Raw genomic sequence first — 24,596 nt, forward strand, 5'->3', positions numbered from 1 at the left:
CATTTAATAAAATCGGATTTATCATCTCGTAAAGCTTTCAGCTGCCCCCCTCTCCCAAATTTCAGATGTTACTTAACACGTCTGGCAAAAGCAAAACAGAATAAAAGAGGGTCCTAAATCAAATCTGCATTGATCTAATGAACACCGGGGGGGCTGAGAGCCAAAATAAAAAAATAAAAAGTGGACTAGAGAAGAGTTATGGGTGTTTTTTTTTTTTTTTTTTTTTTTTTACAATTTTAATACTGGTTTTAAGGCAGAAGTAGTAGAAGAACCAGAATATTAAAGTAGGAGTGAAACCATGCTCATGTTAATATGATTTTTTTCTTTTAATTAGTTTTTGTACAATAAAATTAGTTTTAGGGCTCCATATATAAATGATTGTCCTGGCAATTGGCTCTAAATTCATTCGTAATATTAGTTTATTTGCCATTCATTTCCTATTTTGACAACCGTGCACTTTTGACGATTGGCCACTAGGTGGCAGGACGAGTCATTGATTTTTTAGGAACTCAATGACAAGTGTAAAGAAATTCCACCATATGTCAGCAAATTTCAGATGAATTAACTGGGGGAATAATTTATAGCCATTTATCGAGCCTTAGTGTGTTGTTTTTTTTAACAAAGAATAGGAAAAATCATTTGTGTTATTTCAGCAAATAAATAAAATTGAAAGTAGCATTGCTGGATCAAACTGCCATGTGTATGGCCAGCTTAACAGTCATCCATCCATCCATGAATGCAATGCGATTAAACAAATTGTGCTATACAGGTAGTCCCCGGTTTAACCACCTAAGCGTTACACTGAGGTCTAGATTTCTGTACCAAAAGTGATCCACTGTTTTTCATGAAATTTTTTTTAAATTGTAGACCTGTAACTTACAGAAATATGTCCGAACAGGGTTCTAGTAGATAATATGAATATAAAAAATGTTGCCCGAGCGAAGGTCGGGCTTAACTGCAAGGAGGTTAAGGACATCCGACATGCGGACGTCTCCTAGATACGAACGTGGCTTTCCTGCTTGTCCTGTGCATGATGTAGGCTTGAAGGGGGGGAGGGGAGGAGGGGCAGTTTGCATGACTTGCAGAAAAAATCTTTTGCTATACCCAGCTGAGGTTGTGGGTGATTTTAGGAGCTGGGCTGGTCTGTAACATCTTGTAATTCCTTAATGACCAAGACAAACTCTGCAATTTTTTTTTGCATATCAAAGCACAGCTTGCTCCAGAAGTTAATGAATGTCTAGGCTCCATAAAGTTGTTTTTGCTTTGTTTGTAATTAACTTACAGTGAGGATTTTATACGGTAACTGACACCACACTGCCTAATAAATGTTGAGACAAACATCTGTCCTAACTGCATTTAATAAATAATCTACCTGTTCGACTTACATACGAATTCAACTTAAGAACAAACCTACAGTCCCTATCTCGTATGTAACCTGGGGACTTCCTGTACAAGAAAAGGTGCTGCAATATGACAAAGAAAAGGTAGGGGGCACACTTATAGAAACACAGTCCATCAGATTGCTGGGAAAGTGTTATTGATTGTACAAAAATATCTGCATTATTGTGTTATCACCGGCTGATATGATGCTCACTTAGAAACAATCTCCAGAAGAAAAAAAGGAGATCAATGATGTCTTTTTTTTTTTTTTCCTCCCCCAAACACGATCACCATTTTTGCAGCAAACGCCTCTTTTTTCCAAAGTAGCACATGTTGCTACAATGAAGGCAAATGGACCATTTACGTCCCTTCCAAACCTGGCAGTCGCTTCTAATTGCCACACATACAGTATAGGAATGATGGAAATGATCACCACAGTACAAAATCTGTTTATATTTTAATAAATTTGGGAAAAGTGGTGAATCTTTCCCTTCGTAATCAGGGTTCCTTTGCTTGATGGCATAAAGCAGTCTTTCTTGACCTTTTTACTATGGGGGAACTTTAAAATGGCTTTCAGGTCAATAATTACTATATCCACAGCTCACAGTACGATAGTATGGTGGTTAGTGGGAGAATGCTTCTTACATTGCTAGCTATTGGGAAGAATGTCTATCTTACAGATAGCCAAAAAGATAATTGGTGTCCCCTAAACTGAGCTGAGCGGCACAAACTGCTTATTTGCTCAAGGAACCCCAGCAAACTCTCGAAGAACCCCGGTTGTAAAACCCCTGGCATAAGTTTTCTGCTGTCTGTAAATGTGATATTTTAGCACTAGAGGGCAGTAAAGCACCAGATATGTGAAATGTTTCTTTATTCCCTTTCTGCATTTTTTCTTTTTGGAAATGTTTTCTTGTACATGGACATATGTGAAATTTTAATTAATTTGCATAACGGCCCCCCTTCTGCAGCCATAAAAAATGACCTCTTTTAAAAAACAGGAAGTTGTTTTTGTGTGAACACCGTACAGTCCGTTAAAAAAAAAAAAAAAAAAAGCAATAAATGAGTTGAATAATGTATACACCATTTGGCTTAATCCTACATTTGTTATCAAAGGTGTCTGGACAAAGAAGATCTCAGTGTGCACATATACAAAAGCTTGAACCAATATTAGCCAGAAGGATGGATTGATATAGTCTGATTTTAGAGGAAATGTGTTATAGGAACAGTATAGGGCAGGCCATTGTTAAACTTGCTAATAGACTCAGAACTACATTGATGCATGTTATAATATTTTGCCCCTGCTGGGCCTGGGGGTAACACTTGCAGGTAGTGCCAGCTTTGTATAATGAGCACACTATAATTCTCAGTCACATGTCGGTGTAGTTTGGTCAAGAATGTCCCAGGCTTTAATACTTTGGATCACTGACCAGGAACAACCGTAGACATCTGATTTGTACACTAGCAACTCAAAGTTTTTTTATCCGTTCCATCAACTGAGGACCCGGAGATCTAGCATTTGTAGGACAAGTTTTGGGTTATACAGAAACTTCAATTTTTGTTTACTTTGCAAGGTAGGGTAGTGAACTCCTGGCACCTTTGTCAGATTTTAGTACAAATTTACTACAAATGGTGAGGTTTCCCTTTCAGGTTCCTGCCACACGCTGACATTAAAAAGTTCCAAATGTCTGACATTTGTGTACCTTAAAAGTAAACTTTAAGGCAGTGTTTACCAACCAGGCTTTCTTGGAATCTCAAGGTTCCTCCAGGGGTTGTTAGGTGTTCCTTGAGCAATGAGCAGTGTATGTCTCTCCGTTTAACTGACACCAATGATCTTTTGTGCTATCTGTGACATTCTTCCCAATGGCCAGCAATATATGAGGCATTCTTCCCAATAACCACTACATTGATATACTGTGAGCTCTGCATATAGTATTCATAGCAGGGGTTCCCTGATTACCTGAAAGGTATTTCAAGAGTTCCACCCGCAATGCTTAGAAACGCTGCTTTAATATATCCATGTGTGCAAGGATCAGTCTCTGGAATTGTTTTCCATTGACATTCCCTTGACATGGAGTTTGAAGATTTTCCTTGTGTGGAAATCACATTGTACTGACTTATCTGTACCTAAAGAATATCCAGTGAAGAAGGGGTCAGGGATCAAAGCTTGTGGTAGGAGATCGGACACTCCTGGTTGTGTGGATTGTAAAAGTTTTTTTGTGGCCGTAGCATAGCCATTACATAGTTACATAGTAGGTCAGGTTGAAAAAAGACCACTAGGGAAGTAAACATATCCCAGATATAAAACCCTGTGGACATAAGCCTACAGCACCTGGTACTCACTGGTAGGCCCAACCCTGCCTAACTTATGAGATCGGGCACATCCATATTGATGTGGCCGTAAGCACCCTAGACAGTGTTATATGGCTTGTCTAAACCCCTGTAAATTCCAACCCCATTGCTTGGTCTGTATTTAAATGTGGAGAGAAAAAAACATGAAATAAAATAAGAAATTTTATTTACTGAATACTATAACGGCTGGTAATAATCACCTACAGGTAATAGTGCAATGTTTTTCCCATGGTTGCCCTTTACTCTTGTGCAGTCCTATCTGCATGGCTAGGAGATGTGCTATATGAGTTGTCATGGATCTATATGTCCCTAAGTAGAACCTAACTCGAAAAGTAAAGATCATCTGCACGCACTATGGGGGCATTTACATTTATGAACCTTATTGTATGGTATTTCTCCTAAATATAATGCACTTCTTGGTACATTCAGGAGCCTAGACACTCCTATGCCAACTGTACTCTATAATATATGTGCATTGTGTGATTTCCCACACTCTGTTCGCTGATTGCTAATTTGGTGATGCCACTAATTTGCAGCTCATTATTCGTGCTGTGTGCTCTGCCATTAAAAAGCAAAGCCCTGGCTTTACCAAGATGGCCTCATCCACACAGACACAGTGCATAACAAGGCAAAGTAAGGTGGTGATGGGGGAAAGATAGCTTCAGGGAGTTTTCAGACAATACTAGTCCTTTGCCCTCTGCACCCTCCTATTTGCGGGCACAGCTTCCCCCAGCCCTGTTTAGCTGGGCACACCACCCAGCACTTTTCAGTAACCACCCGGCTGTTTTTTGGTGCATAGTGTAAAGTTGGGTCACAATACAGGGGCTGCCACCCACCTACAGGTTTTTCCCACATAGCTTTAAAAAAAGTCTGTATAAAAACTACATATCATTCTAAGAGTACCCCATCTTAGTGACAACAATGCTGCACAATTTCCCTTCACCAGAAACAGTACTGTCACCCTGTTAAAAAGGTAAAAAAAATGGCTGAACTGCTAGGATCAACAGGCAATAAAAATCTTTCTGGGAGGTTTTATAAAAATCATTCCAGTGGCAGACTGCATCATATGTCTTTTTTTTTTCCCCCCAGAGTGCTACTTTAAGCCCCTAGGAGTAGCAATCCCTCACAAGCTGGCAGGCCCGGGAGACTTTTAACGAGGCAGCATGGAAAGGGTTACGCGCGGAGGGGGAGGAAAAGCCACGGAAATTTCCCACCCAATTGGCAGTCGTGCAGTGTATAATTTTCCTCAAATTGCTCGCTGAGCCTCGGCTTTTGTTTCATAATTGATTTATAGTTTGAGCCACTTTTACCTCATCCCCTACTGTCCTGCACGCAGTGCCAGCGAGTACATTACAGTGAGCAATGATAAATTACCTTGCACTTGAGATGCTAATGCATCAGAAGTAAAACTGGGGACAACACGGGGGCTTCATTAGCAGTGGTAGGAGGCCTCCCCGCGTATTCACATTTTCTCTCAGCCATGCCCAAGTGTTTGATTACATTTTGCAGCATAACAAGAACGCAGCCGCATCCTTTGAAGCTCCCAATATCCTTTGTTGGCCCGACAAGGGTAGGCAAGAAAATGTACTTGAAAAGTCTCCAAATAGATTTTCTTTTTATTTCCATAATGGTATTTTTTACTCCTGTGCTGTTAGCTACAAGAGTTTTAAATGGACATGCCTACTGATGATGTGTGTAGGCCGCCATTGTCTGCCTCCATCTTCTAAAAGACGCCAGGTCACTGGCATTATCCTGGTCCAGCCATTTTAAAGAAATGAGGAACGTAGGCTAGGTGTACTGATTTATATTCGACTCCTGTATTATAAGGTCAGCAATGGCAAGTTTCATGATCCTGTCAGTATTTGGTCTCTCCCAGGCCTTCTTCATGAGGGCTTCCATCGAAGCTGTGTGTGCAGCTGAAAACTTTGCATCAATACCCAAGTGGCTTCCTTAAGGCTTCCAGTGTTATCCTGCATAGAAAAACATCTCTAATCATTGTAGCTGCACTAAAGTAACCCCAAAAAAGTGAAATACCATTCTTATCCCCATAATCACATTTCTGACCAGCTCCCAAGTTTTGGACTTCAAAGTGGGGGTCACTTCCTATTGGCTGTCCAGCAGCGGGGTCCTCTGCGCCTTGCAATGTTGTGATGAATTCACAACAAAGAGTATGGTCTGCAACGGGCACAGACTATTACACCTGGACAGGCCTTTGGCATATTCGGGATAACAGTGCCAGCGAGGGAAAAGTAAGCAACATCGATACTGTTTTTTGCATTGCGTGGGGTAGTTGTTGTTTTTTAGTTTTCAAAGCCTTTATTTATTTAAAGAAATCTTGATATCCAATAAAGAGTTTTAAAGTGGAATCATGCTGGCTGCCACTGCAGTGGCTGCTAACCGGCTTTATGGCAGGGCTTTGGGATCCATTAGGAAAGCAGTGGTTTGGTCTTATTGTTCTTATCACTGCCTATAAAAGACTGGGTACAGCTATGTGTTTTACAATGTGTGCTATGTTTTGCTTTTGGACTCCAAAACAGGCAAATCCCCATTCAAATAAATGAATTGGTGAAGAATGGGGTGGGGGGAGTGGGAAACTGGCAACGTAACTGGCCTTTCCTTTAATCACAGAGTGCTGTCTGCAGCATGTGTAGGGCTTGGCATCAGATTCTTTACATTTACTTAGAGTCATTGCAAATTCCTTTTAAAATGAATCTGATAAGTAATAATAAAAAAGAGAAAGACTGCTTTTTTGGCAATAAAAATAAAGGATATTTTACTCCAAAAAATTTGTTACATATCCTCCACTAGACATAGTACTACTACGCTAGGAAACATATAGTGAATCAATGTTTACACATCACATAGGATCATATTGACATTTGTAATTCTTGTCTCAAAACCCGACGCGTTTCGCTTTTGAGGCTGGCTGCTGGTATCCCAACCTTCCCATTATCCACCAACGTTATGTAGTACTATCTGAAAGCACTTTTTCTCAAGTGAAAATTTCGAGTTCTCGCTCCTCTTTTTTAATTTACCAGGTATAGGTGCCTCAATACTGACATCTGTACAGTTCACCTTGAAATCGTGAACTCATCCCTCCTAAAAAGCTCCAACAATGGTATCCAAGAACTTTCCTATCTAGTATTGGGGATTCTATCCCTACCTAAGTATTCACTATTTGGAAATGAACAATTGTATTGACCCCAGAGGGATTCCTACCATATCAACTGAGAACTCTACACTCCATTACCTAGTGGACTAACCCCTCTTCTACATACCAATCTACATAATTACCAAATAATAATTACCAACCTTAGTCTCTGAATCCTGTGAGGAAGCAATTGAGCGAAACGCATTGGCTAATTTAGATAGGAATTACAAATGTCATAAGTGATGTTTAAACATTGGTTCACTATATGTTTTCTAGCATAATAGTACTCTGTCTAGGTATGGATATGTAACAAATCTTTTTGGAGTAAAATATCCTTTATTTTTATTGCCAAAAAAGCCATCTTTGTCTCTTTTCTTCTACTAATTAAATTTAGGCTTGGGTAATTGTATTCAATTTGTATGACATTGGATCACCCTGTTGTGACACAACATACCTGAAAAGAATGAAAAATAACATCTTTTTTCTGATGACACATGAATGGACCTTGCTCATTCCTCATTAAGAGCCCCGATTTGGCATCCTCTTGGCCTGTAAACAGCTGAGCTTTAATGGTCATGGTGGCTTTTATCCCGTCCGCCAACCCCAATCATCAGTACATCCTGACCCGATTTAATGCAAAATAATGTGTCCGCCATTGCAGACGCTTTTAATATAACAATGTGCTAGCGGTCAGCTACTGTTAATTTTGTTTCCCTGTTGAGCAGCCTCTCTGCAATCATCATAAACTGGGTTGCAGTGCAATATTCTATAATTGGTGAATAATTACTCTTACATGCTACACTCCATTGAACTGATTTGCAGCAATCGCCCAGCCTGAATTATGCCTGGAAATTCCTCCGTTGTCTATAACAACGAGGCTGATTCTGCCTTTTATGTACTGGCAGTTCATTCTCAAAGCCAAAGAGAATATTTGCATTGGTCAACCATTATGTTTTTTTATATTTTGTCCCATTTTTATAAGCCTTTTGATGGTATGCCAAGGTACATCAGCGCCCCCAGAACATACATTATTCTAGCATGGCAATGGTTTCAGTGTTGGCCAGTAATGACCATCATTTTGTAAGGATTTTTGACCAATGCTTCTTTCAATATGGCTGCCATCCCTGCACAGATGCAAGCCACACTTGAGTTGGCCATTCCGTGACCCTCCTTACACTTCCGCTACTTGTACACTTTAAAACCACTGACTTTTGCGTCTCCCAACAAAAACAACTGCTAATTTCCTTGACCATAGAATAAAGCGACAAAGGAAATCTGAACGATCCCTTTAATACGTCGATGCCTGCCACAGTGTGAAATTGAAAATTAAAATTTCTGAGGGGAACGGGCGAGAGAATAAAAAAAATCCCTCTTTGAAACATTTGTTTAGAGAGCGTAAGCTGAAATGCCTAATTAATTCTTGCTTCCTGGCTGACATGTATAAATGATGGCCGCTTGCCTGTCCGCAGCGTCCACCTTATATCGTTAAAGTTGCGCTGCCTGCGAGTTGCCGTTTCAGAATCCGGAGACGCAGATTAATGGAAGCTGCTGGGCACAACAAATTAAGTTGACGTTGATGTATGAGAACATAATAGCATGATGATCCCTGCGTTACATCGCCGGGCACCTCCCGCTTCATTTGGCTCTTGTTAGGATCGGTTAGGAAGGAAAGTGATGAAATTTTGCACCTTGTATTCTGATGGCTTTTTTTCTTTCTTTCCCTTTAGACTCATCCTAATGCCAGCAAGCTGCCCCTAAAGGATGCTTTCACATTTGATGACTACAGGTTGGTTGTTTTTTCTTCTTCTGTCACTTTGTAAAAGCTCACAAAGTGGGAAGTTGGCTTCCCACTTTGTGAGCTGGTATAATGAGCTAGACAGTCCTTGCCGTTTACTGAACGCCAGTAGGATATAAAAATGTAATAGTGTAGTTGCATAGGTACATTTTTCAATAAGCTAAAACCCCTTTCGCACACTCGTGTCAGTTAACACAAAATATTAAAGTAGTAGAAGTAAGGGAAAAAAAAAGCAAAGAAATGTTATAAAGAAATGTTATGGAGGGAGGGTATCAGTATTAAAGAGTCAAAGTACTTAATGTGAGTTTTTAGAGAAGGTTATAGTGTAGGGTCAGATAATGTAAGTCAGTTACTGACTGGTGGTTCGCGGCTCAAGCTGGTGCACCCCCGAGCAAGGTCAGGAGAAGGACCCCGCTGGGGGGATGCATCGGCCAGAGCCGCAGACCATGTCTCCCGTACAGATCACAGGCTTAGGGAAGTAGTCGGGTTGTGTCTCTGAACACAAGCCACCCACTCTTCCATTGCAGCGCCTGCGATGGGACAGTGGGCGGGTTCTGGCATCATGACATCACTAAACGGGACATTTCTTCCCCTTTGAGTGACACCAAGCTCCCCGCGCATGTGCGGTCTAGAACCAATAAATTTATGGTCTGCCGGTCCGAAAAGGTTGGCAACCACTGGCCTAATCCCTACATCAGGGATGCCCACACTTTTTTGGCTTGAGAGCTACTTTTAAAATGACCAGGTCAAAATGATCTGTCAACAATAAAAACTTGGACCTAATAACTTCTGTGCGTGGTAGAGATTATTTTGAAGGCAGGGCCCTGCGATCTACTCGCATTGCCTTTGCGATCTACCGGTAGATCGCCATCCACCTGTCGGACACCCCCGCCCTACATTATAACCTTCTCTAAAGGTTATAATGTGTTACCTCGCACAGGTAAGTGAGTGAGGTTTTGGCCTTTTGAAATATGTACCTATAGAGTTAAGATTTTATTTACACAATCTAGTTGCATACATGAAAATCACTAAATGTTCTAAAATGCAACTAGTCGAAGACGAAGATACCGGGTCTTCAGCTGGGTTATTGCCTTCCTATGGCTCTGTCCAGCAATCCTTGTGTATAGGCCCATCTCCTGGTGTCTCCAGTTCTTGAGACCTTGTGACTGCACATATAGATGTGCTATTTGGATTACCTGTGCAGCCTAAACTTGATAGAGTCACCACTTTATGCCACTGTACAGTACCAGTAGTTACTAGGACACCAGCAAAATGCAAAACTGATGCACTAAAGTCTACCCACTGGGTTCTACTCTTTGCCACTTTCTCACTTCATTCCTGACATTTATCCCAGTGATGCCATAGAATTGGAAGCAGTGCTTAGCTAGGAGAGTTTAAGCAGGCCACATATTGAAGAATTTAGAGTAGCACTCATAGGCAGGTAAGGCATTTGGCCTGTCATTGGATAATTTTAAAGTGTCATTGTACTGAAAAGTTCAAATCTTCTTTAAAGTTAACCTGTCATGAGGGAAATAAGGGGGCTTCTGCTGTGACCTCCTAAAAGTGCCAGGTGCTTATTGCTTGGACACAATGCTTTTTACACTGGCTAGAATTAGGTATGCAGATCAGCAAAGTCAGAATGTATATTGTTTTGGTTCATAGTTTGCAGGTTTGAGGTTAGCTTTTCTACCTTGCTATAACAATAGAGAAAACGGTAGCGTGAAATCTGTCTGACTATACATCCCTCCACAGTCAGAGAGAATTGACTAACTGTGGTCAGAGGGTGCAAAAAGACACACTTTCATCTTTCTCCATATTTTGACTTTAGGTAAGTTTGGGTCTCACTGACCTGCAGATTGCAGGCTTATTGCTGCAGAACGTTTATGCACTCAGGCAATGGCAGACTTTTTTATGTTGATGAAGACTACAAGAATATTTTATCAATCTATTTGTCTTTTAATGAATTGCAACTCTTATTTGATTTGACTTGTTATCCTATCATCAGACATTTATGAAATTGTGTTTTCCTGGGTGCAGATGGGCCGTGTCCTCAGTCATGACGCGCCAGAATCAAATCCCCACTGAGGATGGTTCACGGGTGACTTTGGCATTAATTCCACTGTGGGACATGTGTAACCACACCAATGGCTTGGTAAGTGATGCTCTTCACTACGTTAGTGAGCACTAGTATTATTATTGTAATATTGATATATAATACAAAAATGCTGGCTCTTTAGACCCATTGATATGTAGGATGTCCCTTGCCTCCCTGTATATATATATGTCGATATCTCTGCTGTTTTTTAATACCCAATAACTTTCCTAGCAGAGCTGTGTTGTGCAGCTTGTTATAATGCAGCGTTACATTTTGTATTGTCATGCAGGGTTCCTCTACTTTGTCCTAAGCTCAGATCTGTAAGAGCCATGATGTGACTGTTACAACATTGTTACATAGCGAACTGGCCCTCTGTAGGGAGTTTATTTTTTTACTTTAATATTTACTACACATTTTTATAATGAGCCCCAAAGGTTTGGAAAGTTTTTGTGTTGCCTTATCAACCAGTAAGTTTCAAAGCAGCGCTGGAAGTAACAGTCAAATTCTGATTGGCTGCTTTATACACTTTTAGACCTTTCATGAGGTACAATGATGTCTCAACTTGTGACCGATTTTTGTGCTACTATTCGTTAAGTGTTTAGGGCCAAGCTAATTAGCAGCACACAAACTAACAAGGTCAATCAGTAATAGATTAGACAACAAATGAAAATATCAAGAGAAATGCCTGTGTGGAATTGTCAAACATCATCAGACGTTTCTGCGACCCTGGATGTCATGCTGACTATCTGCTCTCCTACCTATTGGACCTCTAAACCAGAACAAGCAGGCAGTATGTGAAGTCAGAATTGCTGACCTGATTACCTGTTTCTGGATAGGGACTGGCCAGTTATCTTGGAGGAATGTAACAACCCACGGAGAAAAAAAATTGTAGGCACATCATAACTTTTCAGCACTAAAATTTTTGCAAGTATGAATTTTGGACAGGTGTTGTAAATTTTAATTTTTAAAGTAGGGAATAGATACAATTTTACAAGTTTATTTTTTGGTCTCTGTGCTTTTGGGGAGACTTCCCTTCACTTTCTGTTTTGGAGATGCAACGGTAAGTTAGAGAAAATCTCCTAAAGTAACTGGTTTTTCAGACAGTTGTCCTCATTGGTAGGTTTGGGGATTCTAGAGAAAACTGTAAAGTTGTGGAATCCCCCTCACTTTCATGGTTAACACTACAAAAAGACAGATTAATCTCCCCAATGGAGTCACAGATGACAATAACAGAAGGTGTATTCTTCACCATACTTTCCTTGATCCTAAAAAAAACACTTCTTGAATATTGATCTGCATTTATCAATAGTAAGCTAGCCTGATCGGTAAAATTAAGGGCCTTTTCTAATCAGTATTCATGTGATTGTTCCTTATAAAAGCCTTAGTGCTTAAAAGATTACCATTCAATCTGAAGTTTTTATTAAATAGAAAAGCACAGGACGGAGCACTTCATTGACGGAGTCACATGACTATGGTTACCAGGTTTTTGACGGGGCCCGGGTGGCAGTTTAGGGTAGAAGGGGAGCGCAGAGAAAGATTAGGCATCTGAGACTCCTGGAAGTGTCAGGTAATAATTTTAAAGCTGCGGTGCTGCTTGAAATAAGTGGAGATCTGCAAAACGGGCCACAGAGTTCATTTTCTTTGCAGGAGAGCCTTTTAGTAGCAACACAGTCATATCAAAGTTCTTTTTCAATGTTAGGTACTGGTTACAGTTCAGAAAAAAAATTTTAAACTGAGTTTTTTATGTTTTTCCAAGCCTGCCAAGAAGGAACAGCACAGAAATAATTCTGCAGGGTGGAACGGTCCTTTCTCATTACAGGTCCACTTTATTGTGAAATCTCTTTAGTCTGGTAAAAGAATCCCCATCTTCCACCCATCCTCCCCATACTATTGGCACCTTCAGCAGAACAACTGCAGCAAGCAGGTGTTAAATGAGAACCCAGTTTTGCTTCTCCTAATACGGCGTGTTTGTGATCCCCAGTAGGTTTCATAAAATATTCAGCTCCAAACCTGTCACGTCAGGTGGAACAGAGTCGCACGTTGAATGATTTTCATTAATGTTTCATGCCGTCTAAAGAGACAATCTCGCTGCAGGTAAAATAGTATCTAATGAGTTGAAATCTTTATTCATTACTTTTCTTCCCCCCCCTCTTCTTTTTTTTCTTTTTTTTTTTCAGATAACTACCGGTTATAATTTAGAGGATGACCAATGCGAGTGCGTGGCATTGCAGGAGTTTAAAGCCGGAGAACAGGTAAGCTGCGGCAGAGAAGACCATTTGTGAATTAAGAATCACATTGTGAGTTTGTAGCCGTAGGGCAATTGAGAGATGTCTACAGAGAGCCTGAATAATTACTACTGTGGGTTCTTATAGGGCCCAAGAATATTCACATACATCTGTTTATAAATAACCTGATGGAAAATTCCCCTTTATGTGTTAGCGGGAAAAATCTGTCCACGTCTTGTGATTTAGTAAGCCAATTATCCTTAAAAAGCAATGATAACAGCAGCATCAAAACATAAATGTACATATAAAACCGATCTAAACTCTTAACTGAGTGACATTTAGTATGTTAATGCAACATAAAGAATTGAAAGTTTTCCTTTTTGTAAAAACTACTTTTTACTGTTTTTGCATTGTAAAGGATGCCGATTTTCTACATCCGTCTTGCAGCCACTTTCTTATTTATATCATTTCTCTGGACCAGATTCCTAGTGGCAGGGAAGACCTGGGCTGCTTGTAGTCTCTAGAGCCGCCATAGTTTTTTGTTTTTGTAGGGGTATTTGTGACAACTGGGTGAGCATTTTCCATATCGGGAAGCGTCTGAACAAGGGCCTTTTAAAGCAGGATCAACAGGTTTAAACTAAAGCTGCAGATTTATAAGGCTCCAAAAACACTTTTGAAATTTATAACTGGCGAGCATATCATTAATAGCCATTTTGACTATGCGTCCTAAGTATCCCATGCCCGTGACATATAAAAACACTTTACCCTTCCTTTTAATCTTTAGACTTCTCTGTCCAAAACTATTCAGTTAAAATGTGTTTTGGTTTATCTTTCAATTTAAGGTCAATCAGTTAAGTGTTATGTTATTCACTGCATTGTATAGTAAAACATAATATCCTTTTGTATGGCAAACAAAGGAATGGAGATGTTTACATCCAAAGACATTGAACTCACTAAAGTTTACACATAACAAAACAGTTTATTTATGAGAACTTCATGTATTCCACAAACTTTTTCACAGATTTTTTCTTTTTTCACTTTTGTTCTCCTTGTGCACCCCTTATTTCTATTTCTTCTTTTCTATTTTCTCTTTCTGTCTTTTTAACCTTTTTTTTAACAATAAACATTTTTTTTCTTTTGCTGGCTTTCGCTCTTTTGCTCCTTTACTCGCTCGCCCCTTCTCTTGCACACGCTCGCCTGCTCCTTTCTCTCTTGTGCCCACTCTAATTTTGCCCCCATCTCTCCCAGGATCATTTTGTTTCCCATCCCTCCTTCCTTCCAGCTGAACATACGCTTTTATTAAAGCTGATGTCTATAGATTTACAGTAATTGTCATGTATGTGCAGCCCTTTGTGCAATGTCAATGTGAATCTGGTAAGCCTGTACAATCAGATTTTAAAAGGCTGTTTAAAAAGTTCACTTTAAGCCCAATCATGACCAAAATTTCAAACTAATGCAAACTAACATATAAGTGTACCCCACAGAAGCATACCTACCTTATCTGGTGCTGGGGCAGTTAGTACTGGATTCTAACAATCCATTGTTGAGTTTCTATTTCCATAAACTTAGTGTGACATTTATGTAGCCTGGTCCCTTTAACATGCTGTCCAGTGCATGGATCAGGCCTCCCCTGCGCAAGTCGTTAGCGGTATCTGCTTGTCTAAGCCTGCCAACATCACATAACCTTTTATGGATCGAATCAGTGTCTCCCTAGCACATAAACCACACAATCACTTTTACGGGGTGAAAGACAGATAATAATTGTTTTGCTATCCTGGTTGTATAAACAGAGCAGTGGGTAACTCTTGTCCAAATGCAGAAAATATATTTTATCCTCTCCGTTACTTTGGAATGCTTTTTTATCTCATCTCTTTTTCTGTCCAAACGCAGATTTACATTTTTTACGGGACTCGGTCAAACGCAGAGTTTGTCATCCACAATGGATTCTTCTTTGAAAACAATGCTCACGACCGGGTGAAGATAAAGCTGGGCGTCAGTAAGAGCGACAGGCTGTATGCCATGAAGGCCGAGGTCCTGGCCCGAGCTGGCATCCCAACGTAAGAGGAATTTGTGTCCTTTTTTTCCAAGTTTGTGTCACTAACCTTGCCATAGTGCTGACTTTTAGGGTGGGAGCAACCAACCTCTCTGATAAGAATCTTTCCTGTAATAAGGCATGGTGAAATGTTTGTGAGGTGATATTCCCTAGGTTCTCTGCACCCTCTTGCCTTCTCAATTGCTTCCCGCTGGTATAATAATTTTAACATGCCACACCAAATCTGTATTACAACACCCTTCATAAATCCCCTCCCTTGCCGTCATTAAATCTAACTTTTACTCCCTCTAACTCCACCCAAATCATCCATATATTACAGTATTTGTGCACCAACTTTCCTTTTTTTCTTACTGGTTTAATGAAACTGCAAGGTAAGCAAAAGGGAGGTAATATATTCAGTGAAAATCGGCATTGAGATTACCCTGTTGCCGTGCATGAGCAAAATACAGTTTTACATTAAAACTGATCATTGGAAAGATAAAGAAAACCTGAGTTTATTATTCCTGCACAAAAAAGAAAAAAATATTTTTGTATGTTCAACTAGCATAAGCATGTAAATCTCCTTTGATATCGGCCTCCTGTTATAGGGAGGATCAGCCATTTAAGCTCCACTACTTACATAATTGCTAACAGGGCACAGTAAGCCAAATGATGTCTCATGCCACCAAGCTGGTTTTGTGATTTTAAGGGTTGTTCCAGTTGTTCTCTGTCTGACACTAAAAAATTTTGCCTGTTTACAGGTCCAGTGTGTTTGCCCTTCATGTCACAGAGCCTCCTATATCTGCTCAGCTGTTGGCCTTCCTGAGAGTCTTCTGCATGAGTGAAGGTGAGATGTCTAAACTGTCAAAGGAGCTTGTTATTAGCTGGTACGTCGTTCTTGTTCAAAATCTTTCCATGAAGCACACTGATGCTGCACTGTTAACCTTTGGTAAAATGGGTTAAGAAATTGCAATGGCTTATGCCATTTTTGTTGCCTGGTACAGTGTTGGAGCATCCGCAGGTGTTTCCAGGTGTACTCAAAACAAGTATACTGGGAAGAGGAAACTGCTGGCCATTTGCATTTTACCTGCTTCTTCAGAATGCTATGCAAACATATGCATTAACTTTTTCTTCTTCATGTCTGGACCTACAAAATGACCATGAAAACTGTGCAGCCGGCATTTATCAAATGTGCATGCATTCGCTCCAATTATTATTGTTCTATTGTCACTCAAGGCAAGGGTGACCTGAAACGAGTCTTAGTGCTCAGCAGTACAAGGCACTTTTTTATCGAACAGACTTCTATCAAGAGCCCTTAGCCCTGATACATGAAGTTGGACGGCTTCTGGGAGATGTTATGCAGATATAAAATACACCTTGATAGGTGGGTATTCACCTAAATAACTTACGGGCTCCAGACCACTCATGTGCGGAGAGCTGTGTGTCACTCAAAGGGGAAGAAACTTTCCCCATAGTGACGTCATGATGCCAGAACCCACCCACTCTTCCATCGCAGGTCTGTCCAGAGACACAACCCGCCCACCGCACTGACTGTGCGATCTGTACGAAGAACATGGTCCGCGGCTCTGGCTGGTGTGTCCTCCCAGCAGGGATGTCCTTCTGACCCCGCTGGGGGTGCCCTGGCTAGAGCTGATGACCACCAAAACTCTCTTGAGGACCACGGTGACCGATTTTTTTTTTTTAAATGAAGTTTCCTATAATTTTACATATGATTTTCTATTCTTCCAGATGAACTGAAGGAACACTTGATTGGAGAGCATGCAATCGATAAGATCTTCACCTTGGGGAACAGTGAATTTCCAGTCAGTTGGGACAATGAGATCAAGCTTTGGACTTTCCTAGAGGCGAGAGCTTCACTGCTACTGAAGACCTACAGGACCACCATAGAGGTGATTTCTCAATGTTCTGTACTTGGCTTCATGTACTAACTGCTATTTTGCTTAGACAACACATGTATGGGGCAATTTTTAATCCTTTTAAACAGCCAAACAGTTCGGGTCAACATGCTGCTTTCTCATTAAAATATATGGCTGTTAACTGTGGCGTGATGAATTGATCCAGGTTGTCTGTGATTGAATGCTAGATCAAAATATTCTCTTTTGATCTGTAATAATACAGTTGAAAGCATTTTGTTCAGTGTAAAAAAAAACAAACAAAAAAAAAAAACTCTTGGTTAAAAATTTAGATATTTTCTGTGCCCTCTGTACACTTCCTGTGCTGTCCTAAGACAGTTAGGACAGTCCTCTAGTTCTTTTCTTGGACCACAAAATGATGCATGTTGTGTAGATGAGGATAGGTGTTTAGTAGGAGTCAACTGGTGGAGTAAACTTTTAAGAGTGGTTCATTCAGTCTGCTCTCACATATTAAATATCAAACATTAAATATTAATATTTTGTCTTGTGTTGTTGGACCCTTAAGGACTTGTGTGGCAGATCATCAGGTATGCCCTAGGGTGATGATATTGTTAGATCAAGATTTCTTTTATATATGATGTTACAAACAGGTTGTAGTTAAAATCAATTTCTTACATTCTTTATTCTTTTTAGGAGGATATAAAGGTATTGCAGCAAGGGAACCTCTCCCTTCACGCAGCAATGGCCGTCAAGCTGCGCCTCGTAGAGAAAGAGATCTTGGAAAAAGCCGTAAAAAGTGCTTCTGATAACCGCAAGCTGTACAGCAAACGCCTAGAGGATGGCGATCCCCTCCCGAAGTACGAAGAAAGCAACGCTCCCTTTTTGGAGAACTCTGCATCAGACTCCAAACTTCCCCTGGTGCTGAGAAACCTCGAGGAAGAAGCTGATCCAGAGGAGCTCAAAATCCAAGAGGCCCTCAGCATCTCCGAACTCACAGAGAACGGTTACGTCAATGGTAAAGACTCTCTGCTCAACGGGACCAAGTCTGAAAATGCTACTGTCCTCCCAGAGGAGGAAGCAACCAAAAATGCCAAAGAGATTTCTGCAGAGTGCACCGATGAGGCTAAAGTGCAATTGTGAACTATTTTTGACTTTTAAGGAGATTTAGAAAGTAATACAGAGTTTTTGAAACAGTGCAGTTGCATTGCTGTGTTCACTTTTTAATTTTTGGCAAATGTTGCTGCTTTGTTTTTTTTTTGTTTTTTTAACATTGACCCTAAAAGGAGTGCTTGGAGGAAAGGGAAAGGTTTTGCGTTGTCTCTGGACACCAATCAGTTTCCAGCTGTCATTGTGAACATTGAAAATGGCCAGCTAGGACGTGTTCAGCTGCTGTGGGCAATGCAATGACCTTTATTTCCTCCATTTTTGAGTACCTGTCTAAAAAGAGTAGTGCAGGAATAGACAACAATCAATATGATGGTAGATTTAATCTATCAAGCCATTTTATGCTTTTTGCAAACACAATGGAAAAACTATTTACAATCATGGGTTATAGATAGATAGATAGATGCCTGGACCTCCAAGAAGGATTTCACACTTTCACAAATTAGATTTGCTTGACTTTTTTTAATTTTATTTTATTTTTTAGAAATTTAGATTTGCCATTTTTATGACAAGTTTACATATAGTATGAAGAATATAAAAGTTTGTCAAAGCAAAAGTAAAGAAAAAAAAAAATCCTTCACCTTTTCACCAGGATTCACTTTCAGGTATAGTGATTTTTCTATACAAATCTGATGGAGCCCCATGAGTGCCATTATATATTTGTAGACAGCTGTAATGCTACTGATATATACATGTACACTAGAATATGGGCATTGAGGATTCTCAAGATTTTGGAAATTTGAGTCTGTGAAATTTGCAAACAATTGGTCAGTGGAACAGTGGCCAGGCTATGGATAAAGTATACCTGTACTTTGGCCTTCCTATCTGGGCCATACAATTGGGTAGAAATTTTACATTTAGCCTTCTATGCCTCTTCCTATGTAAATGCCCTAGTGTAGGGCAAGTCTCATGTTCCAACTCAAAAGTCTACCAGGCTTTGGGTGCAGGGTCTACATTCAAGTTGGTTCATGCACAGTACCACCCCACTTGCATGTTTACATAGGAAGATGTGAGCCAAGAACACAGCAGGCCATTGCATTTTTATCTACTTAATAAAACAACCCAGCTCCAGAATTCTATTTACATTTGTTATGTACAGGCAGGGGCACAAATGATTACTGTACTTCACTATTAAAGTACAGTTCTCCTTTAAATATTTTATATATTATTAGGCTATTACTGGCCTATGTACTTGCAGGCACTGTGGAACAATCACCCTGCAAAGGAAGCACTAAAACTATTTAGGTCAGTATTGGCACTCTGTTCTCAGACCCTCCTCTGCTCCCTGCTCCTTCCCTGTATTTAGGTTGGAGATAAGAGGGCTGACAGGCTGCCTTAGTATTTGATTGTCCGTAGCTGGACTTACATCTATTCCTTACATTTTGCTTGTCATGAGAGCAGCATAGAGGGCATGTTCAGATTTACCACTCCCAGGTGCTTACTGTCAAAAACTAGGAGCCTGGCAGCAATAACAGGCAGCAACCCTTTGGCTTTATCATGCATTTGCAAGTGGTGATGCATTTTTTTTTCATGCAACAAAAACACATGCATAAGTAATGATGAATGGTTTCAATTCACCTCTATAGAAGCAGCGCCCCTGGATCCTGGAGAGGAAAAAAAGACATTAGGATTGAGTCTTCAAATGCCTGTCAACAGAGAAAGAAAAAAACTGACCTATTCAATCTAATGTTAACTTTAAAACTGCTTGCAAATGCTGCTCATTTTTCCATGCACAGAAGCTCTCTTAATCACCCTTCAGGAAATGCTGGTTGTTTGCTGCGATGCTTCAAAAATTTGGGTCACTGACATCCAAAAATACATACATAGATAAGGACTTCTGATTTCTATCTTTCTTACCAGCCTAATGGTTTTAAGTTAGTATTTCAGAAGCCATGTTAATATTTCAGTAGGTATAGAGAAGCAGCCACCATATTTCAAGCATAAAAGGTTTAACTTTAGGTCTGCTAGGCAACACAGCCTACATCAGTGAGTTTCTATCAACTGATTAACAGTAAGTGTAGCAATAGGTGGTAGCCACATTGTTTTGTGGGATTTGTGATTGGGAACTATAGTCCACCTTTCCTTTTAGGGTGTATGGTCAGCAGAATGGTAGACGGGTGACTTGGGGTCCTCTAATCATTGCCTAACTTAAACTGATTAAATTACATAAAATTTAACCTATTTTTATGTATATAAAAGGATTTTTTAACAGGAAGGCCCCAGCTCAACAGCTTAAGTAAGAAAGTTAAAAGTTGTAAAAGTTTAATTGGTTAACATGGACTGCTTAAGGGTGGAGTAAAGTACTTTAGCTCTAGTTTTAGTTTAGCTCTATAGGTGTCTGCGACAGTCCATTCCAACCCAGCAGCCCTGATTTTATATAAGGGCTCTGATCTTTTTTTGAAGTAAATGGCTGTAGCCCAAAATGTGGAAACACAGCAGACACTACATGGAGAGCTTGTAGGTGACCTATGGCAATCATAAGTAAATCGGGTGCAAGTACAGCTGCTTTCTGGGTGCAAAACCTAGCGCAGTTATCCATTTTTTTAAAATTTTGTTTACCAATTTGAAAATCCATTTTCAAGGACTGTCCAATTGATCCTTTACCAGAACTCACCAGCTAGGGGCAAGGACCTGGTTCCACCAGATGTACACTTCTCCCAGCTCATTGTTATTTTTTTACCTGAGAGCAAGGCCCTATGATTGGCTGCATTATTCTGGAAGATGTATGTACAAAGATGAGGTCTGAGATCTTTATATAGTAACCCACCTGTATGAGAATCCTCAAAAGAAAGTTGCTACCTTCTGATTCCTTTCTGCATTCTACTTTTGGTGCAGTGATATAACTTGCAATGAATAGACTCCCGGGACGGAGTGGGTGGCAGCTTTCTTCCAAGACTTCTCATGCAGGAGCTGATTCCCCTAAATGAAACCTGCCACAAATCTGGGCAAAGCAAACTGATCATATAAACTCTTCTTCAAAGGTTACCTATAGTAAAAACTGCATTTTAGAGTGATCAGTAGATCCACATAATGCAGCTGATGTTATGTGCAGACATTTATCTTTCCTGGGAAGTTTACGTTTACCCAGCTACTTCCTGTGACTTTGTTGACCAATAGTAGGGCTTAATAGAAGCAAATGAGGAGAGCCAAGACCAACTTACAGGAAAACATCATTTCCTCTAGTCTCAGCTTTTTTTGTATCTGGATCACTGATCTTCTTGCCATGCTTTTTTTTCATCACCTCTGGATATTTACTTTCTATATTTTTAGTTTGAGGTTTACTTGTAAATGTTGGCCACTGACACAAAGTAGCGATAGAGGTTCTTGGTTTAAGTTAATAAATGTGTAAATATAAAAAAACTAATATATATATATTTTATGACAGCGAATCACATTATAGCACGCTCAGTCACTGGGAGTTCGTTGTACGGGTTCACACAAAGCTTTAACCAGTACAGTCTTGGAGGGGCTGAGGGTTATTGGGGTAAAACCTCCCAAGTGAAAAGTCAGAATTGATTCTTGCCTCCTCTTGATCCTATGGTAGCGAGACATTTTCAGAGCTACTTTTTTTCCCCCTAAAATCGTCATTAAAAAGAGACATGAACAAATTGTTATGTTGTGTTCCTTCTCTTTGCTTGTTTGTATGTCTGTTTTGTGATTTATAGGGAACTTGCCTGCAAATGCTCTGGTGAAACATATCACTAATAAATATGTTATCAATGAAGAGCCCAGATTCAACAAGCTGGAGTTTTAATGGGGCTTAGTTCATACTGATGGCTTTTTTCTGCCCCAACTTCTCATGTATAAAAACTACATTCATAGCAGAAGTAAAACATGTACACTCTCAAAGGGCAGCTTCAGCAATTGGAAAACAGATGCATGCATGACAACAACAGAGTGTTGCAGTGGTTCATGGAAGTTATGCATATCCATAACATTTAGAGGGCAACAAGCTGCCTGGAAAATGCTATCAACTGCACTTAAACTAACGCACTACAAAAATGTTCATGTAAGCCTGAAATCTCTCTGTTTTTAACTTACCAACAGCCGCAGGAGGATGGCAACATTTTTACACTGGCCTCATATTTTTGCACCGCTGTGTTATTCACCTAACAGTGGCACGCCAACAAAAAAAGTACTCTTTATGTCCGCACAACTGTACCATGCTTACTCTCCACCATGATTTTAAGGTGGTTCTTTGCAACACCTTACAAAAGATGGTTCAGGAACATTTTTTTGATGCATTGTGTTGGAAGGAATACTCATCCATGCAATGATGTTGAAACCTGAAGAAGTATCATTCCAGAAGTACAGTGGAAGAGAAAAAACTTTGGATGGAGCTTTACTTGACCATGGCGATCAGTTTTAAAGAGAACCACTCACCGGGGGCACAAGTGAACTTGAAGTGAAAAGTTCTTACCTAAGTTATATCCTACCAGACTTTTCTGATTGTGAGCTAAAGGAGATAATGATAATTGCCTTTTGTGCAGACTGAATCCACCTGGCGCCTTGTGTAAAATTACTTAAGCTTTGTGGAATAGTATTACAAATGGAAGGTAAAATCGCTCCCTTGGTATATTTCAACTGCACATTTACCAGTATGCCCACAGTCCCTTCAAGGCTGCGTTCGACAAACCTATATATAGGCCCTGGTGTGCCCAATATTTGCAGCATTTATATCCTATGGTCTTACGGAAAACACATTTATTGGATTTTTTTATTTTTTTGTGTCGCTCTCCCTTTAAACGACCAAAATGCTTCATTTTTTCGTTTCCTTCTAAACCAGGAATGAAGTTCTATTCATGTTTTTGGACATTTCTGTAAACTGTCAAACTTCCTCAGCTCTTCTACTTACTTGGTCATTAGTTGTAAAAACCTGCCGTTACGGTGACAGTTCAGTCGGTTAATAAAGGTCAAATTGTCCCCATTCTGGCTTCAGTCCCTTACTGATGTGGAGGGAGGCATGGCTGCTGGAAGAATACAAGCCGACGGCTCACTTGGGGCTCTGCTGTCAGGAGAGATGGTGAAGGAAGTGTGGGCACTGTATGGGTGGGAGGGAGAGAGGACAGTTTCGGGCACCAGAAAATGCAAATGAGTATATTATAATCCTGGACGGAAAATAAGCCAAAGGAGATGAAGAACGACAGAGCTGTGCTCTTTTTTTATCCACATATCAAAGCTATAATCTTTTCAGTTCATTTCTAGTTCATTTATTGGGGTGCTCCTATTCCCTTAACGTGGATCTAAACCCCATCAATAGAATCTCATATAAACTATAATTTTTGGAATGTTTAAGGTGTACCTGGACTCTGGGTATCTTTTGAAGTATAAAGTATTTGTGTATTTTCCTTCAGTGCATAATTAGTTACATTCTAGGTCAATGTTTCTTGACCTTTTTTACATGGTGGAACCCTTTTAATAACTTTCAGGGCTTCAGGGAACCCCTAGCTATAATGACTATATCCACAGCTCACAGTACATTAGTGGTCAATGGTGGTCAATCTTACAAAAAGATTATTGGTGCCATCTAAACTGACCTGAGTGACACAAACTGCTCATTGCTCAAGGAACCCCTAGTAACTTCTAGATCAACCCTAGTTGGGAAATGCTGCTCTAGATAAACAGACATCCTACATACCTATGTGCCTCTCTACCTCACAGTACATTAGTGTGGGGGTCAGTGGGAAGAATGCCTCTTACATTGATGGCCAGTGCGAAGAACGTCACTCTTACACTCAAAAAGATCATTAGTGTCACTTAAATGACTTGAGAGGCACAAACTGCTCATTGCTCAATGAACCCCTAGCAACCTTGGGGGAAACCCTAGTTTAGAAATGCTGGTCTAGTTAATTAGAAATTCCAAATTCCTATATACAGTATTCATATGTATTCATTGTATTTAAAAATAGATCTTGGAGTCTATTTATAAAGCAGTGAATCTGACATTCACCAACATACTCTCTGATGGAGAATCTTCAAGGCTCATGGATTTCATTGGTAGTGATTGATTCTCCACCAGAGAATGTGTTGGTGAATATATGCACTAGTTTATCAATAGACCCCTTTGAGTTCTGGCAGATTTCAAATTTAAAGAATTAAAAATTCAATTGATGATCCCTTCATGAAAGTCCTTGTTTAGCCATGCCCCGTTATGGGATGAAAACTGTCTCCTAGTTGTGGTCCATTATTGCCACCTTTTCATATGACACATGCATAGATCACTGCTGTCAGCATAGGAAGGTTTGGTCTAGATTAGTGACGGACAAACTCAACATACTTCTGTTCACTATGGGTTTCCTATTAGATTGTAAGCTCTTCGGGGCAGGGTTCTCTCCTCCTGTATCACTGTCTGTATTAGTCTGTCATTTGCAACCCCTATTTAATGTACAGCGCTGCATAATATGTTGGCGCTATATAAATCCTGTTTACTACTACTAATAATAATAATAACAATAATAATATTAATATTAATAAATGCTCTATCACATCTATGCCAGGAGAGGTTAGCACTCTGGTCTTTGCAGCGCTGGG

At 40.0% G+C, this 24,596-nt stretch overlaps 1 protein-coding gene across 1 annotated transcript in view; it reads left to right on the forward strand.

Moving 5' to 3' along the window:
- SETD3 (SET domain containing 3, actin N3(tau)-histidine methyltransferase) overlaps positions 1-21,673 on the forward strand; it is a 47,625-nt gene extending 25,952 nt beyond the window's left edge. The window contains 7 exon segments of the mRNA XM_072427559.1: positions 8,608-8,666; positions 10,713-10,827; positions 12,948-13,022; positions 14,886-15,052; positions 15,789-15,874; positions 16,777-16,937; positions 17,595-21,673. Coding sequence (XP_072283660.1) covers positions 8,608-8,666; positions 10,713-10,827; positions 12,948-13,022; positions 14,886-15,052; positions 15,789-15,874; positions 16,777-16,937; positions 17,595-18,041 — 1,110 coding nt within the window. The 3' untranslated portion in view covers positions 18,042-21,673.
- The last annotated feature ends 2,923 nt before the right edge of the window (positions 21,674-24,596 follow it).

Source organism: Pyxicephalus adspersus, chromosome 12 (assembly GCF_032062135.1).
Source record: "Pyxicephalus adspersus chromosome 12, UCB_Pads_2.0, whole genome shotgun sequence".
In the NCBI taxonomy this organism is placed as follows: Eukaryota; Metazoa; Chordata; class Amphibia; order Anura; family Pyxicephalidae; genus Pyxicephalus; species Pyxicephalus adspersus.